At 39.0% G+C, this 18,356-nt stretch overlaps 1 protein-coding gene across 2 annotated transcripts in view; it reads right to left on the reverse strand.

The window, feature by feature from the left end:
* Positions 1-2,721: 2,721 nt before the first annotated feature.
* The window catches only part of SLC2A2 (solute carrier family 2 (facilitated glucose transporter), member 2), a 29,470-nt gene continuing 13,835 nt past the window's right edge, over positions 2,722-18,356 (reverse strand). Inside the window, exons 2-9 of one of the 2 annotated variants that reach the window (XM_014533610.1) lie at positions 16,384-16,512; positions 13,353-13,469; positions 12,293-12,455; positions 11,605-11,792; positions 8,632-8,736; positions 4,458-4,559; positions 3,559-3,762; positions 2,722-3,469 (exon numbers count right to left, since the gene is read on the reverse strand). In XM_014533610.1, the coding sequence (XP_014389096.1) occupies positions 3,269-3,469; positions 3,559-3,762; positions 4,458-4,559; positions 8,632-8,736; positions 11,605-11,792; positions 12,293-12,455; positions 13,353-13,469; positions 16,384-16,512 (1,209 nt within the window). In that variant the 3' untranslated portion in view covers positions 2,722-3,268. Of the gene's footprint in view, positions 3,470-3,558; positions 3,763-4,457; positions 4,560-8,631; positions 8,737-11,604; positions 11,793-12,292; positions 12,456-13,352; positions 13,475-16,383; positions 16,513-18,356 lie in introns of both variants that reach the window. The other variant, XM_005886576.2, reaches the window with a different exon arrangement.

Here is an 18,356-nt window from a genome sequence, read left to right on the forward strand (position 1 = left end):
AGTGAACGAGTGAGACACGTGATGCTGGGCTGATGTTGTGGCGTTCACTGTGACGTTCGCTGCGCCAACTAGCGGTGGGGTATCTGAAGCTGGCTCATAATCCAAATTTTAGCTCGCAACTCAAAGCAAAAAAATTGGCCTAGAGACGGCTCGTATCTCGAAAAACTCGTTAGTCGGGACACTCGTAAGTCAAGGCCCCACTGTATGACTTTAGGAATTAGCCTAAAATCTGCCTTGATTTTTACCTTCCCTTGTCTTTGTGAGATTTTTTGCTTGAAGAAAGAAAATATTATCTTGAATTATAAATTGGAACTATCTTATGAGATAATCCTGTATCTTAATAGTATCATCATTAATACTACTTCTAGGTAGCACTTATCCAGCACCCCCTTTGTACAAGGCACTTTACACTTCATCCTCACAACAACTCTCCGAGGTAGGTAACACTATCGGGCCCATTTTACAAGAGAGGCCTCTAAATTGAGATTCACGGAAGGCAAAAGATGCAGATAGGAACATTTATATCCTGGTCTCCCTGAACTGTGATTAGATTGTGAGCTCCTTGAGGAGGAGTCATTCTCTTACTGTGTTTAAGCAGAGAAGACTCGGGCATTAATGTCATGATAGTGGGTACCAGCTAGATTGGGTAGTTGAGTGACCAGACCAAGAAGTGTCATCATGCTTCCAACAAGCCAAGAGAAAAATCACATTTGTAAGGATATTAGAGTATGAAAACACTTCCACAAAAATGATAAGCGTACTACAAAAAATGTGTTCAAGCTCACATCTACTAATTTCCCTGGGATTAAATCTAATTAATTAGTGCCAAGTTTATTATTTATTACTAGAGGCCCGGTGCACGAAATTTGTGCACTCAGTGGGGGAGTCCCTCAACCCAGATTTCGAGAGGGCGCAGGCCAGACCGAGGGACCCCACCGGTGCACAATTGGGGCCAGCCAGGGAGGCACCGCGGGAGGGCTCCAGGGCATGTCTGGCCTGTCTCTCTCAGTCCCGATCGGCCGGACCCCAGCAGCAAGCTAACCCACCAGTTGGAGCGTCTGCCCCCTGGTGGTCAGTGCATGTCATAGCGAGTGGTTGAGGAGCCTTAGCATATCATTAGCATATTACGCTTTGATTGGTTGAATGGCCGACCGGCCGACTGGACACTTAGCATATTAGACTTTTATTATATAGGATGATGTATACCATTAAAGACCTAGGCGTTTTTATTGTCTAGCTAGTTCCTTTGTCCTAATATCAAGTCTTAAAAGCTTATTATTTCGCCTTCACCTCACTTGTATGTCTGCAAAAAAGAAAATATGGAGGAAAAACAATATAAAGTTACTTAAACTTTTCTGAGGCAAAAAAATTTCAGGATCTGAATTTCTGGTACTTGTGGATCAATCCAAATAATTAATTAGAATTTAAATACAAGTCTTTGGGGTTCTTTATTAAACCTTTACCACTTTATTCCATTAGTAAATAAGATGACATAGTGATTTGATTAAATCACATTCATCACCTATAAAAATGTTAAATTTCTTTATCATTGCAGCTTTGGACTTCTCAAAGGCCATCAGCATCCAAAAGACAAGAGCCACACAAGAGTCATTTTCCTGCTGTGCCCTGGTCAGAGTCCCTATGTTTCCCTACCAGAGTTCACACCCAAAGGTCTCCTGAACGATTTAAGCTCACTTGGACGGTCTTGAAGTCCTAAGTAAAAATAGTTTATCCCAAGTTGGCCCAAAGGAAATAAAAATCAGTCAAAGTGAAAAGAAATAATTTCATTATTTGGACTGCCTAATTACATAAAGGTAAGCAACAACAATGAAAAAGCAAGTATTGAGTAATATTACGCACATTAAAGCAAACGTAATAAGGATGGATTCGGTGCTCCACTTTGTGAGGAAAACAGCCCCACTAAGCCTTTGGTATCCATCAGAACTGTATTTCCATAGTTGTAAAGCGAAAGTCTATTTCATCATCAGTGTATTTTCAATTTGCCTACATAAGTGAAAGCACTTAGAACAGTGCCTGGCATATAGGCAGTGCACAATAAATGCTGGCAATTGCAGCAGAACAGCTTAGATAGCATCCGCATATTGCCGAGACAAAGAGGGAAGCGATAGGGGGTAGTTTTGTGTTAGCGAATTCAGTTTTCCAGGAAAGTTAAAAAGGGATTTTGATCAAGTCTGAAATTGAACAGTCATGAAGTTTCATGAGTTCTCCAACCCTACCTTTTCAACCTGTTTAGCAACATATTGATTCAGAAAATATTTTCTTTTGAAAAACAGCAATCATTTACTTCAAATTTCCTAAGTTAGCCTGCTTTAGTTTATTGGGGTTTGAGGAGATACACCAAATGCCTGACTTCTCACTGAGTCTATTTTATAACACAGCTCAGAAAACCAGGCTGTGCTCAATTAAAAAGCAAAACAAAACATAGCCCAAAGGGTGGAACCAACAAGAAAGTGATTTAACAGGGATTTATAATAGATGTTAATATTAACTGATAACCCATGCTACATTACCAGGTAAAACTTTTTTACTGTTTAATCTAAAAAAAACGATTTGGTCACCAAACGAACTAAAATGTTGTTTGTTTTTCCAAGCACTGAAAGAGTTTGGTAAGCTTACTAAAAATAAAAGTTTTTCTTTACGAACATATTTTAATATATTGAATATATTATTCCACATGAATATACAGAAAACATAAAAATTTTAAATGAAATGTAAATTCCAATGCACAGGAAGAAAACTGAGTGAGAGAAATGGAAAAGTTATCAATTTTACAAAGGACTTTACTGCCACTAGCCATATCTCCTTTAGTATGAGGTCTGTGGATGAGAAAATTCCACCTTAATCAGGTTCAAATATGCAATTATCTGTGGTATCTTCAGGTTTCTAGTCACGTGCTTAAGGAAGCAAGAATATGATACATTGAAACGGCTTCAATTTCAGGAGAACCTCCTTATACAGAATAGAACTAGGAACATTAGAATGTCCTTGCCCTTCAGTGTAGGGAAATGAGCTAGACTTTTCGGTTTACTTAATTACAGAGTCTTACTATCAAAAATAGTTCTGTAACTTAAAAAAAAAAAATACTTTCTTTGGTAATATTAGATGACATTTCTGATCAGCGCCCATAAAAGCTCTTTTAAAAAAATAAAACAATACTTCAAGATAGAGATATACAAGTCTCAAAGAATTGTCATGTAAAAACACACAGGCTCCTTCCTTTTTCTGTTCATAAAAAAGCAGGTCGTCTCTACGCAGTCTCTGCAGCTCCAAGGAATTTCATTTCTGTGGCTGCCTTCCGTGGGCGGGCTGACCCACCCCTCTTTCGGAATTCTGCCGCAATTTCCTCAAAGGACTTCCCTTTGGTTTCTGGAACTTTGAAATACGTAAACAGAGTGAAGGCCAAGACCACTCCCGCGAAGAGGAAAAACACGTAAGGTCCACAGAACTCCTGCGTGGAGAAGAAACAGAGTCCCAGTTAGCAGTCTTCGGGCCCTATCTTCTCGGCAAAGTAAGTTTGCACGACCTTGGGCTGCTTACCGCGATGTATGGGAAGCACAGGGCGACGATGAAATTGCAGGTCCAGTTGCTGAATGCCGCTATGGCCAAAGCCGCAGGGCGTGGTCCTTGACTGAAAAATTCGGCCACCATGAACCAGGGGATGGGGCCGGGCCCAATTTCAAAGAAGCTGACAAAGAGGAAGATGGCTACCATGCTCACGTAACTCATCCAAGCGAATTTATTCTGAGAAAAACAAAACAACAGTAGAACTGGGATCGTGGGCCGCTTCTTCCTTTAGCTAGGTAGACCCCCCCTGAGTGTAACGGTAACCGGGCTCTCTTCCTGGTGATTATGTGCAATTAAGTCCAAGTTATTCTAGTTGGAGACAAGCTTGTTCTAGCCTGAGTCATCCTTAAATCTATTGAGCCCTGTTACAGGGAAATCCTGATTAGGATTTTATAGGATTCTTAGTCACCCTCTTCCTGTGAAAGAGGCAGGGTGAGGATCCAGTGACCTTTGCTCCTACTAATACCTAGGGTGCTAGGGAGGGTGCATGGGAAGCAGTGCTTGAGGGTGCTGGGCTGGGAGGGCCAGATCCTTGCCCAAGGTCACACAGGCCGCTGCTAGCAGAGCCAGCATTGCAGCCGGCTTGGGGTTGACCCCAGAGCCTGCCTTCTGAGCATTTGCTACACCGCCTCCCTGGGTAATGGGGGCAACTTACTTGGGGATGTTCAGTCTTTAACCCCTCCACCCCCTTCCCAAACTAGTTATCTCTTCTTTACATTTCTCCTTTGCATTATATGCTGTTTCTCTGGCTTTACTTCGTAAATCATTCTCAAGGTTTTTTGTTGTTTTTTTTTGACATCCAAAGCACTTCAACATGGAGCACAGGATTGCTATCCTATGGTAACCAAAAATGTCAGTGGCACCAAACTCACCAGGAGTACGAGTCCCACAGACATGAAGACGGCACAGACAAACATCCCGCTCATTCCAATCAGAAACAGAGAGCGTCGCCCCGCCTTCTCCACGAGGAACACCTAGGAAAGGTTTAAAACATGTAGGCTTGATGCTTAAAGAGTTTTGACTGACAAAGAGGTCATTTTAACCCATAAAGCTGGAAAGCGGCAGTTTTATTATCCCATTTTACTGATGTGGAGCTGAGAAAGGGAGTGACTCTTGCCTGAGGTAGCAGAGCTGGTCTCAGTGACTAGAGGTTATTAACAAACTAGAGACCCGGTGCACAAAATTTGTGCAGGGGGGAGGGAGTCCCCTCAGCCTGGCCTTCACCCCCTCGCAATCTGGGACCCTTCGGGGGATGTCCGCAGGGATCGGGCCTAAACCAGCTGTTGGATATCCCTCTCGCAATCTGGGACCACTGGCTCCTAACCGCTCACCTGCCTGCCTGATTGCCCCTAACCACTCTGCATGCCTTCCCGATGCCCCTAACTGCTCGCCTGCCTGCCTGATCGCCCCTAACTGCCCCTGCCTCAGCCCCTGTGACCTAGGTTTCCATCCTCCGGCTGGCCGTAGGCAACCAGGATCCGGGCTTCCCTCCCTCTGGCTGGCCGCAGGCACCCAGGACCCGGGCCAGCTTTGCCCAGGCAGGCACCTGGGACCCTGGGCGGCTTTGTCTGGGCCCCGGCTTTGTCAGGAAGGATGTCTGGAATGACGTCTGGAAGACTTCCAGTCTATCCAGTCTAATTAGCATATTACCCTTTTATTAGTATAGATACTTGGTTCATTTAGTGACAGTGATTTGAACATGGCATTCTAGAGAAAGAACCACAGTGTTACCACCGCTCTATGATTCTCACTTTGGGCACAATATTAAGAGGCCATATATCTTAGATATCTTCCAATGGATTTCCTATATATTTAAAATGACATTTGTTTCTCTCCTGGGGGTTTGTGCACTGCAGACACCTGAAACAGTTCAACTGTTGAGGTGTCAACTATTCTCATCCAACTTTCTCACTGCGAATGAAGTCAAATTATGACCACACACCTGGCAACATATGGAATTTGATAACTTTACCAAAATAGCCAGGTCTTCATTTTTCTGGTGTGCCCAAATGTACCTGGTGCTGGGAATGAACTATTCATTGGAAAAAGGTAAGACTTTAAAGCAAAAGGTTAAAGTGCTTTCTTTTTCTAAGTCTGGAGATATGTCACTGATTCTTTTGGGCTTGGGGACCTTTGCATTAATGGTTAAGATTTACAATTAGCCGAGACCAGAGTTTGTTGGATAGAGTCTTACTTGATCCTTAGGAGACTGGCAAGGTTGGTGAATCACACACATGAAAAACTACCTGTCATATTTTCTCACTTTGGTGAGTAAATTGGCTAGGTTCATAAATCCACCATGTATATCTATAGCAATCAAATACCCTTAGCACAATGAGCTCTGGCTCTGAAAATATCTGAGAGATATTTCTTTTCACCTACAGTGAAAGCCCCTTTCATCTGAGGCATTTTGTAATCAGAGTTTAAAATCATTTCAGGATGATAAGCACAGAGCCCACATTTAGTTGTTGAGAAGGAAGTGAGAGAAAAAAAAATAGAGGTTCATAAAATTTCTCGCTCTCTATTTGACTCTTTAATCATGACTTTCAAAGTTAACTTGATGACACCATGTCAGACTATCAAGAAAATGGAAGGATTTATTTAGGAACAAGGGCTTTTATTATGTCTTTTTTTCCCCTTCTGTTTCTGAACATTTATTACCAACAGGATAATAAGCTCTAAAACTAATGCCTTGAAAATTGAGTCAGACTCCCTTTTTGATGCCAGGTGAGCGCGCAGGGAGGAATGTGACACAGGGTGAGACTTGGTCAGGGGCTGGAGATGTATGCTGACCTTAACTCTCCCCTTTTTCCCAGACAATGCGCGCCACTCAGATCCTGGAAGCCTACTTAGAGTTTCGTAGCCACTGCTTCTCCCCCAGACCCAGCATTCCTTCCTGTTCCTATCATATTTCTTCCTGTTTTGTTTTTCTTTCTTAAGATTACAGGCTCTCTTCTCCCAGCCCATTAGTGTGGAAGAAAACATGGAATGTAGAACATCATTTAAAATGGAGTCAGGAAAGTCTCTCTCTTTTCCAAAATACTCATTCAGAAAAAAAAAAAGATGGATTATGTTTCTTCCAAGTTGTTGAAACGTTAATATATTATCAGTACACTAGAGGCCCGATGCATGACATTTGTGCACTGGGGGGGGGGGGAGGTCCCTCAGCCTGACCTGTGCCCTCTCACAGTCCGGGATCCCTTGGGGGATGTCTGCCTGCCTGCTTAGGCCCACTCCCCACAGAGCGTCTGCCCCTTGGTGGTCAGTGTGCGTTATAGTGACCAGTCGTTCCGCTGTTCGGTTGATTTGCATATTAGGGTTTTATTATATAGGATATTCCTATTTGCATATCTATTTTGATACATGGATTTGTTAACATTGGTTAATTTGGGGGAGAGCAACTGGGTGACTGAGAGGCTATCGTTTTGTACTTTAAAACAAATTTCAAAGATATATATAATTAAAAATTTTAAATGTTATTTACAGTCCTGGAGGATGATTTGTAATTAGACTTCTGATTAGGGATGATTTTTTAAAAGTTGTCACTTGTTCAAAAACTTTCACTGAATAAAAGGATAAAGTCTATAGAGGTATACGTATTCAAAATAATCAAGACATTGTTCCCACTCCAAAGGGGTTGGCGGGGGCGGGGGAGGGGGGAGACAAAAAATGAAATTCTGCAGTAGTTTCCTTTTAGGCACTCTTAGAATTTGGGTTACCCAATCTTGACAACTTGATGCTTTACATAGCAAATCCTGTTACACATAAAATGTTTTAATCATAATCTCTATATTAGAAAAACATGTCGAAGGGGGATTTGTAAAAAAATATTATCTCAGGAGACAAAAGAATGCAAATAGTCCCTTGGATGGCATCCCAGTACCAGGCTTTCATTGGTTCAGAGTAGCCCTTTGGCTTGAAAAGGCATTATCTCTAAAGGCAAGTCTTCATACCCACTGGTGTTCCCATGTTATTTGCTCTTCCCCCGCTTTTCCAAGGTCTGGACAAAGCTGCCTTTTGATCTAGGTGGCCAGGCTATAATTTATTGACCACCCTAAGTTAATAGTTAAAAGTCCCTGTGCAGAGAATGAAAAACAAGAGACTAAAGTATATTGAGTATAGTATTGTGAAAAGCACAAGCTTTTTGAACATCCTGCATTCCAAGATAAAAATAAGCCCAATTACCCTCATTTTAGAGTGAGTTACATTAGTTGGGAAGTTTTTCTTTTTTTTTGGTTGTTGTTGTTATTGTTATCTGTGTGCTTTAATTCTTAGATTGCTATGTTAAATATTATTATTATCAAGATACTAAGTCATTCCTTATATAAGGTATTTGGTCTTATGAAAAGTACACAACCTCTTCCCCTTGTTGGAAATGTTTTTTCCCAAAATAAATAACATTTGACATTTGTAAAAAATAAAATTTCAAAAATAACAATAACATTTCAACTTATACACCACTTCTATTTCATCCTCTCATAATACCACACAACAGGTGCATCACCACAAGCCATGGCCTTGTGAGCTACTTGGAAGCTCCACTCAATGGCCTATCATAAGACTTTGTTGAGTTTGTTTAATCTTACTAGTGGCTTGCTTTTTAATTGAGAGGACCACATTTATTTTTTTAAAGAAGAATTTCAACCACGAAAGGAGAGGAATCTAGGTACAAGACCCAATGTTGAGGGAAATGACAAGCTATTGGCGAAATCCAAGGGGCTTAAGTATAGAGCAAAGGAGAAGGAACCCAAGGAGTAAGTCCTGTGTCCCCAAGTGAGTTATTAATTCATGAATGAGTGATTACTGGCCAATAAAGAAAATGATTCTCACCAGAGAGAACCAGATAATCTGCTCAGTGATGCCTCATCTCAATACAGTGGCTGGTTATTCACATATAGGACTCTTCCCATGATCTCCTTGGTTTTACATACGCAGAGCATGAGGACAATGTTATTGATCACTTTTAGATCACAAGGGTTTGTTTTGTTTTTAACTCCCATTTCTAGACTGAGAAACAAGCAGAATAAGTTAGGGTATTTTACTTACAGAAAGAGCAGTGAAAACTGTGTTGATGGCACCAACTCCAATGGTTGCATAAACAGGTTGGCTGAGTCCAGCCGTCTGGAAAATGCTGGTTGAGTAGTAAAATATCTGCAAAGTGATAACAGTTTAGCCTTAATCAAGAAGCCTAGCATTGACGGCTTTAAAGCAAGAAATATTTTAAGTTGTTTGTCTTCAGGTGCTTCTATGAAACCATGGTCCCTAGAAGAACTTCCTAAAGATTTTATCTGACCTCTCCTTCTAGGGAAGGAGCAACCACAATTACCCTTCAGTGTTTAAAGCTTCTGTTTGCTTAAAAGTCCTTTTATATTTAGCTGAAAACTCTGCATATGCATTTTCTTTGTGTTTTTTAAAAAATTTAAACCCTTTTGTTAAAGTATACAATACATACATAAAAGTACACATGTCATAAGTTACAGCTCAAATAGTTTTCACGAAGTGAACACACCTGTATAACCAATACCCAGATTAGGAACAACCACAATTACCCTTCAGTGTTTAAAACTTCCGTTTGCTTACAAGTCCTTTTGTATTTTGCTGAAAACTCTGCATATGCATTTTCTTTGTGTGTGTTTTTTTAAAGTTTTTAACCCTTTTGTTAAAGTATACAATACATACATAAAAGTACACATGTCATAAGTTACAGCTCAAATAGTTTTCACAAAGTGAGCACACCTGTATAACCAATACCCAGATTAGGAAATAAATCCTTCCTTGCTTTCCTAAATCGCCCTAAATATCACCTTATGTTCTCAAGGAAACTCCTCCAACTTCTACCATCACAGACACATTAATTTCAGTGGAGATAGAGAAATCTGGTTCACAACCTAACAGCCTTTATTACTTTGTTATGTTTTTACTTTTATAACAGTCTTTTATGTGGCTTTTTGGCCCCTTGAGTGTGACTCTTCTAAGCCCTAGGAGTACCCTAATTAAGTTAATAACAATATGGTTCACAACCTAACAGCCTTTATTACTTTGTTACGTTTTTACTTTTATAACAGCCTTTTAGTTCATTTTGTTGTCCTCCCAGCCCCTGTCATTCTTTCCCCACATAACATGCCCTCTTTCTGCAGACAGGGCTGCTGCAGGAGGCCGGTGCAGGCCGGGCTCAGCGAGGAGTGGCTTACAGCACACTGCACACTGTCCCACTGTTTTTAGGCCGCCCAACAGCCTCAAGTCCAGTGTTTCCTGGACGCTTCTAAGTCAGGCACTGGGATGGAAGCTAACGCAGAGAGGTTCAGAGAGATTAAGTATGGTGCCATGGAATGTACAGGCAGAGCTGAGATAGGGGATAGCAATTTGGTCTGTGAGCCCCAAAGTTATAAAGAGTATTAGATAAAAAGAAACATCAAGGACCCTTAAAAGAGGACGAAGACCACAGCAGAGCAGTATTCAGCCTGTGGAGTGAGGTTCACTTCACAGGCATTGCTTTCTTTGCCTCCTCCAAGTCTCTGCCCACCATTCAGTCACTCCCAAGGTGTCCTTTGTGGATCTGAGATTGGCTCACTATAGAGGAAGCCCAAATCACATTTCTAACAGCAATGGAATCAGCTTTGTTCTTTTCTTTGTTTAGTTTCTTATCAAATGCTTAATTATTTTCTTCCAGTAACTAATTGCCGGTAAATCAATTTTAGTCTGCATAATGCAAGGAGTTCAATTCACAACCCCAAAGCCAGCAAGTTTAATACTCAGTATGTTTTTCAATCATGTCTTTTCTACCACCCTCACTCACCATATCATATCAGTTCATTTTATTGTTTATTTTGTGTGCATGTGCTGTCTCCCCAAATAGAGTAAAAGTTTCTTGGATGGCAGGAAACTTTTTGGCATCTGGATATCTGGTATACTTCATTTAAATAGAGGGGGCCATGGACTCTTTTAGCCTAGGCCCGTGGTCGGCAAACTGTGGCTTGCGAGCCACATGTGGCTTTTTGGCCCCTTGAGTGTGACTCTTCCTAAGCCTTAGGAGTACCCTAATTAAGTTAATAACAATGTACCTACCTATATAGTTTAAGTTTAAAAAATTTGGCTCTCAAAAGAAATTTCAATCGTTGTACTGTTGATATTTGTCTCTGTTGACTAATGAGTTTGCCGACCACTGGCCTAGGCTATTATAAATCCCAAATTTGATACTCAACTCTAGAAGCCCTTTGTAATTTAGTTTTCTTTGATATAATTACTCTCTTTTCCCCTCTTTTGTATTTATTATGACTTTTGCCTTTTTACCTTCATCTTAATAGACATACAATACCATTGGTTGTTGACATTTTTAAAAATTGTAAGCTAATTTTAGAAAGCAGATGAGGCAAAACAGAAAATTATTGCTCACGCAATATTTGCTTATAGTAAGATGTGATGTTAACATTTTAAAATGTCTGTTAGCTATTTAAACTTATACCCCTTTCCTGCTCTATCTTAATTCACTTTGCTCTTAAGAATTGGGGGGTGACCTGGGTTTTGGAGGCATCTGTCCAGCCACAGAGTGTACGCTAGAGGCACCCCAGCCTGCTGAGAACATCTCTAAGGACCTCTACATAGAAGTATATCCAGGGACCTATTCTGTCACTGTGGGTGCAAATGACTTAACCAAGAAGACTCACGTGGTGGTTGTTGATTCAGGACAAAGTGTGGACTTGGTTTTCCCCATCTGATGCAGACCATCACGTTGCCTTTTTTTAAGTAGCAAGGAGAATAAAGCCACCATATGATTCTGTTAATATTTATACATTAATCCTGCTCTTAAGGCTGGCCTTCCTGAGACCTGAAGCTTGTCTCTTTCAGTGCCTATTTTAACCTCAAAAGTTTTTAACCTCTTACCCTCTTCTGCCTAAAAGTAATAATGATGCTGTCTGAATAGTTTTTACTGCTTGCTTTCCAACTAAAGGATAATTATGATAATAAAAGGAGAGATTTGTAAAAAAAAAAAAAAGAATTGGGGGGTGATCTTAAACTTACCCCATTGATTCCAGAAAACTGCTGAGCCATGTGCAGCATCAATGACACCAGAATAGGCTGTCGGTAGCTGGAATTGGTGAAGAGCTGAATTATGGAGACTTTCTGTTCACTTGATGCTTCTGACCTTTCTTTTCTCATCTCAGCGATGTCTTTGGTGACATCAACACCTCCTCTGAGTCTTTTCAAACCTGTCCCCCAAAATGATTACATTTACACAACTCAGGTAAAAAAAATAATTTATATTTAGTAGGTAAACGAAAGAGCTACAGTTCTGCATAGCCTCTCTATTACTTAATAACATGCTCTTTGGGAATTCTTTTTTGTTAAATTAAATCCTACTTTTTTATTTCAAAAAAGCAGAACATTTGGCTTCATCTTATGATGAAGAGAACTATGGTCCTCATTATCCCTGAAGCATAATGCTGGAAAGGTCTTTTAGAAGCCTATGGTTGAGTCCAGTACTCTGCAGGTAGGCTTCTGATTTGGGTTTGAGTGAATATCTTTGGGTGAAAAATGGCATGTACCAGTCATATTAAAGCGATCTTGCATGCTCTTCTTCCATGTAATCACTGACTTCATTTGGAAAGCACTAGGACTGATTTCATGAGTAACCATTCACACCCACTGTTTCTCATTAGCTGATAGTTCCAAAACAATAGGTAGAAGGTTAAACCACCCATAGACTTACTTTTCTTTGCTTTGTTTTCCTCATCCAACTTGATGTAAAGGTATCTGGGACTTTCTGGACAGAAGAAGAGCAGCAGAGACTGTAGGACAGCTGGCACAGCAGATAGACCAAGCAGGATGTGCCACAGCTCACGATTGCCCAGGATGAAGTCAAGGCCAACAATCTGAAAAGGTAGGGAAAGCATATCAACCACAGAACACTTTGGATCTGTCTTCTGCAATAATCTGTTGAATAACCATATTAATTACTTAATAGCAATCCCTGATAATTTTGATTCAAGTGTGCATTAAAATGAAAACTATTACTAGTGTATCTTACCTTATCTAAATTAGGGACTATTTATTTTACAAAGAATTCACCTAGGTTTGTTTTCATGAACTCCTATGGGACATTTAGGATGGGAATCAAACAAACTTTTAACAACTTATTTGATATCTAAAACAACATAAAAAATTATGCATGACTTTGGACCTTTGTTAAAAATTTATTCTTAGATTTCCCAGAACTTAAGTAGAATGGGATTATACAGATAGAGCAATGACTCTAATGAGAACAGCTTTGTGATCCCTATTGCAGTAGTTTACCCTCTGGATAGTCATAGGTTTGGGGTTCCAAGGATTCCTTCTGAGACCACAGGGTAGAAGAGAAAGATAGAGCCAGCTTGACAAGAACTGGTCATCATTTACATACTAAATTTCCAAGTAAGACACTCAAAACAAAGGAAACCCAGACAGCCAAAAATTTGAAGTTGCCTATTCCTTCAAATCTAAATGGAATAATTTAATTTTAGAATAGCTCCAGAAGTTCAAGATTTGGCTTCCAGGTCACCTCCAGGGCCATTCCAACCGCAACTCCAAGAGGAAAAGTGAGGACTGGAGTAGTAATAATTTAGCTTTGAGCTAAAATGTCTATGCCTCTATATGACCTACACTACCATTGGTGGAACTGTTTTATTTGTTTGTTTGTTTTTCTGTGTTTGTCTACAGTGAGAGTGGACAGTCATGGAGGGAAAAGTTGGGTAAAGTAGAGGATGGTTGAAGTAAGGGATGAGAGTTTTTACCTGACTAATAAGAATGCCCGTGACAATGGCCAGCTGGTGAAGAGCGCCAATAGCACCCCTGAGTGTGGTTGGAGCAATTTCACCAATGTACATTGGAACCAGGCCTGAAATTAGCCCTGCATGAGACATGAACATAAATGTTAAAGCCAGGACTATCTCAATAACATTAATTTGGCTTACATATAGTCAATACTCTGATTGAAAGTCTCTTTCTGAGTCTGTTGAAAGGAAGAACCCTTGTTCTCAACCATAGACAGAGGTTATGCAAAGAATATTTGTTGATAGATTCCAAATAAAGTTGTAGTTGGATATAAGAATAGAAAGAAATTGTTAGTCAAGTATTTGGCAATTATTTATTGTCTTATTCAATTTTTAAAAAAATCTATTTTGTTAGTATATAGCTTACATTATAATGCTTTTAGATCTTAAGAAAAGAGAATGAATAATGTGATAATATTCTTAAAAAATAATAATATTCTTAATCTAGACTCATGGAATTAAAGGGAATTAGAACATATCTATGCCAACATCATTACTTGATCGAGGTGAGCAATGACTTACCTAAGATAACAGTGTAATAGAGTGCTAGTATGAGAGCTACAAGCTCTATCTGAATTTCCACAATGTGGAGTTGCTTCAAGATCACTGTTAGAGTGGTGGGTGGTATAGAGAGGTGGAAGGGGGCTCTGCTTGTGATATGCTTCACAATATATTTATAGAATTTCTTTTCAATTTTACCAAAAAGATTTTGTATTTGTTACTGTACTTTATTTTTTTAAACCTTTCCTTTAATTTTAATTTATTAGAGTTAGAAAATTTAAAACATAGGTTTTTCTTGAAATTTTCATTTTAATTTACAAATTTTATTCTATTAATCAGTCTTATTTATAACTTAAGCTAAAATTTTGTAAAGATTTTACACTGCATTTGCAAAGATAACATTTGTTTTTTGACATTCAATATTAATTTATATTAGTTTCAGGTGTTCAGCAGAGTTGCCAAACAATTATATAATTTACAAAGTGATACCCAGGATAATTCTAGTACTCACATGGCACCATACATAGTTATTACAATATTATTGATTATATTCCCTATGCTCTACTTTACATCTCCGTGACTACTTTGTAACTACCAATTTGTACTTAATCCCTTTATCTTTTTCACCCAGTCCCCTCTGGCAACCATCAGTCTGTTCTCAATATCTCTGAGTCTGTTTCTGTTTGGTTTGTTCCCTCATTTTGTTCTTTACATTCAACATATAAGTGATATCATATGGTATTTGTCTTTGCCTGACTGACTTATTTCACTCATCACAATACTCTAGGTCCATCCATATTGTTGCTAATGGGAAGATTTAATTATTTTTTATGGCCCAGTAATATTCCATTGCATATATTTACCACATCTTTTTTATCCAATTATCTGTTGATGGGCACTTGGGTTGCTTCCATATCTTTGACTATTGTAAATAATGCTGCAATAAACACAGGGGTGCACATATTTTTATGAATTCGTGTTTTAGATTTCTTTGGCTAAATACCCAGGAGTGAAATCGCTGGGTCATAAGGCAGTTCTATTTTGTTGTTGCTTTCATTCTATTTTTAAAAATGGAGAAAAGAGAAAGAAAAATAAGATTTGGAACTTTTAGATAGTGTTATCATTTGCATTTTTCAGAAGAGGAAACTGAAGCACATATTCAATTAACATTTCTAAGACCAGACAGAAACAGTGCCAGAATTGATTCAGTATGAACCCAAAGCTCTTTCCACATGTGGGTTGACTTTTCACTTTAATAAAGCTATCCTGACTTTCAGTTATTTGTTTTAACATTGAAAATAATAAAAAGAGACATTTAATTAAATAATTTTAGACTTTTATTTCAACTGGTCATTGAAGATGCATGGAATTATAGTTTTTCCCCTTTGCAGGTAAAAGTGTTATAAATATTTGATACACCATTTTGTTCCCTTGCCCCATCTCTCCCACCCCCAATTAGTGACTTGAAATTGCTACAGTTTGGGACAATGGGTTAAAACCTTGGCTCAGAACTATTAGGGCATCGCTGGTATTGAGAACCTAAAGATTTGGCTGTTTTAGAGAGTGAGAGATTCTCCCTGTTGTTCAGGCCTCTGCTGATTAGTTGCCTCTGAAAATTCGAAAAGTTGTTCCCAAGAAATAATGATTCCAGTAATTTAGATGGAAACTTCATAGGAGGAGCATCCATCCTTCATTCTGAACTCCTCTATGAATTGCTTCTTCCTGATTCCTTCTCTCTGTGGTCACTGCTGCTTTAACCCTTCACCCAGCAGGTCTGAAATCTGACAGGGCTAGGCTGCATAGTCTGAAAGATGGGCCCAGTATCAATGTCTTTCCAGATAGAAGAGGCAAATACATAGGAGGCCAGATAGACTACAAAGGCCGAGTTAGAGATTCTGGATGTATCGATCTTCCACTGCCTACAGCACCTTGGGAGTAATAACAATAGCTAGCATTTCTTGGTAGTTTACCGTAGTCAGATTCTATGCTGAACATTTGACATGGATTCTCACAAGCACCCTACAAGGTAGATACTATTCTCTTTATTGAAGAGAAGGAAACAGAATAATTTGTCTGTGGTCACATGACTAGAAATGATGTTGTTGCCATGGGAAAGAAGACAGCTTCACATCTCCCATTTACTTGTCCCAAACCTCCCCGACTCAGGACTTTAACTTCATGCTATTGCCTATCCCTTTTGTGGTGCCACATCAGACCCAATATATTCCCTGAGTGTGTGTGTGTGTGTGTGTGTGTGTGTGTTTCTGCTCAGACGCGAGAAATGGCCAAGGATAAATAATCTAAAAAAAAAAAATACTTGAAGTGGTTGAATCAGGGAGAAGGAAATATATTTCTAAGTATATTTCTTTAAATCTCCCTCTAAATACTCCTATTAGCATAGGACTATTGATACTTGAAGTGGTTGAATCAAGGAGAATTTTTCTAAGTATATTTCTTTATATCTCCCTCTAAATACTCCTATTAGCATAGGACTATTGAGTAGAGTCCTGATACAGCTCTTCCTGAAATGATAAGAATGTGAGATGGTCCCATTTTCGAAAATCCCATCAAGAGAGCTCCAGCTAATGAAAGAATGTTTGCTATCAACATGGCTTTGATTCTGAAATTTTAAAAAGCAGGGATTATAAATTTAGCATCAAACCTTGATAAAATTACATGTGTTCAGAGCATGGTGACATTTTTACCTAGGAGATTTCTTTAATTTTGCTGAAAAGGCTAGTTGAGGGAATCTTAAACCATGATTGATACTTTGATTTATCTACAAACTGATGCATTAACAGTAAGTAATATTTATAATGAAAGAATCTGGATTTTATGCTCCTGATCTCCACATTTTGGTGGAGATGAATCAATTTTTGATGATGACTAGTTCGAGTTAAGATAAAACTCTTAACACTTTTTCAAACAGTTAATGAATTAAATTTTCTACAAGTTGATTGTTTTAAACACAATTGCCGGGTGATAGCTAAACTCAATTCTGTACTTGTAATCTATGACACCTTGCTTTCCGCCCCCCTCCCCTTTTTTTCAATGGTACAGGTTTTTAGTTGATGTAGATAGTGAAAGAAACTTTAAAAATTAAATTTCCTTTATTAAGAATTATTTTAAATTAAAGCATACTTTTACTTTGAACTTTATCATAGAGAATCATAATTATTTGTATCTTAACATTATATGTCAGCACATTTTCAGAATCTATGCACTAATGTTAACTTATGTAAAATATGTAAAAAAGCTGACAATAGCAACACAGACATTTTCAAAATTAATCTTATGAAATTTGACATTTTAAGGTATTTATTCCTTTTAAGTGGGAACGTGAGGTACACTAGAAACCTTCTTCAAAGTAGATGATGATAAGGCCAATGAAATTATCTGAGTGGACAGGTATGAAAATGCCTGTGCCACATAGAATGTAATAAGCACCTTGTCCTGTTCTATTTCAATGTTTCAAACTTTAAAAAGTGAGCTTTTTCTAAGCAAGTATCTTTAATACCAAACAGATATTTTTAAAGAGTAAAACTATGTAATCTCATACTGCAGTGATTGCCCAACAGCCATGCCATAGGCTGAATAATAAATAACCCCCAAGAGTCTACATCCTGATCCTCAGACCCTGGGAATATGCTATGTTATGTGACAAAAGGGGTTTTTCAGATGTGATTAAATGAAAGATTTTGAGTTGAAGAGGTTATCCTGGTCCAACAATGTAATTACAAGTATCCTTATAACAGGAGGCAGAAGAGAAGGTGAGGTGATGATAAAGCAGAGATTGGAGTGATGTGCTTTGAAAATGGAGGAAGGACCACAAGTCAAGGAACATGGAAGCTGGAAAAGGGCAAGGGAATGGATTCTTCCCTCGGAACCTGCAGGAGCCAGCCCTGCTGACACTGGACTTCAGCCAAGTGAAACTGAATTTGGGCTTCTGACCTCCAAAACAGCAAGAAAATAAATTGGTATAGTTTTGAGGCACTAAGTTTGTGACAATTCATTATAGTAGTAATATGTGGACATTATTAAGTACCTAAAGGCAGGGAAACAGTGATTTAGAGCTGATGAACTTCAGAGCTGCGGAGAAAAAGACAGGGTGTTGCTCTGTGAAGTGCTTTTTCTCTAAACAAGGATAGAGGGCAGGGAAACCCAATAAATTACCTTAAAAATGGTTACTAGCTAGTTAATAGTATATTCTATTGGGTGGGAAGGGGGAGGTGAGGGGAAATGAGATAAAGTCTTAAAAGAGATAGCCTGAAAAGTATGTTTGATGCCAGATTGCTCTAAAGTCCCTTTTCCTTACTACCAATGGATGCTGGAGCACTTTACATAACTTAGATTTCAATTTCTGACACAGACAACAGTGTGGTGATGGCCTGAGGGGAGCAGGAGTGGGGACTGGGTGAAGGGGGACAAAGGGAGGAAAAGTGGGGACATCTGAAATAGTGCCAA

Source organism: Myotis brandtii, unplaced genomic scaffold, assembly GCF_000412655.1.
Source record: "Myotis brandtii unplaced genomic scaffold, ASM41265v1 scaffold99, whole genome shotgun sequence".
Classification (NCBI taxonomy): domain Eukaryota; kingdom Metazoa; phylum Chordata; class Mammalia; order Chiroptera; family Vespertilionidae; genus Myotis; species Myotis brandtii.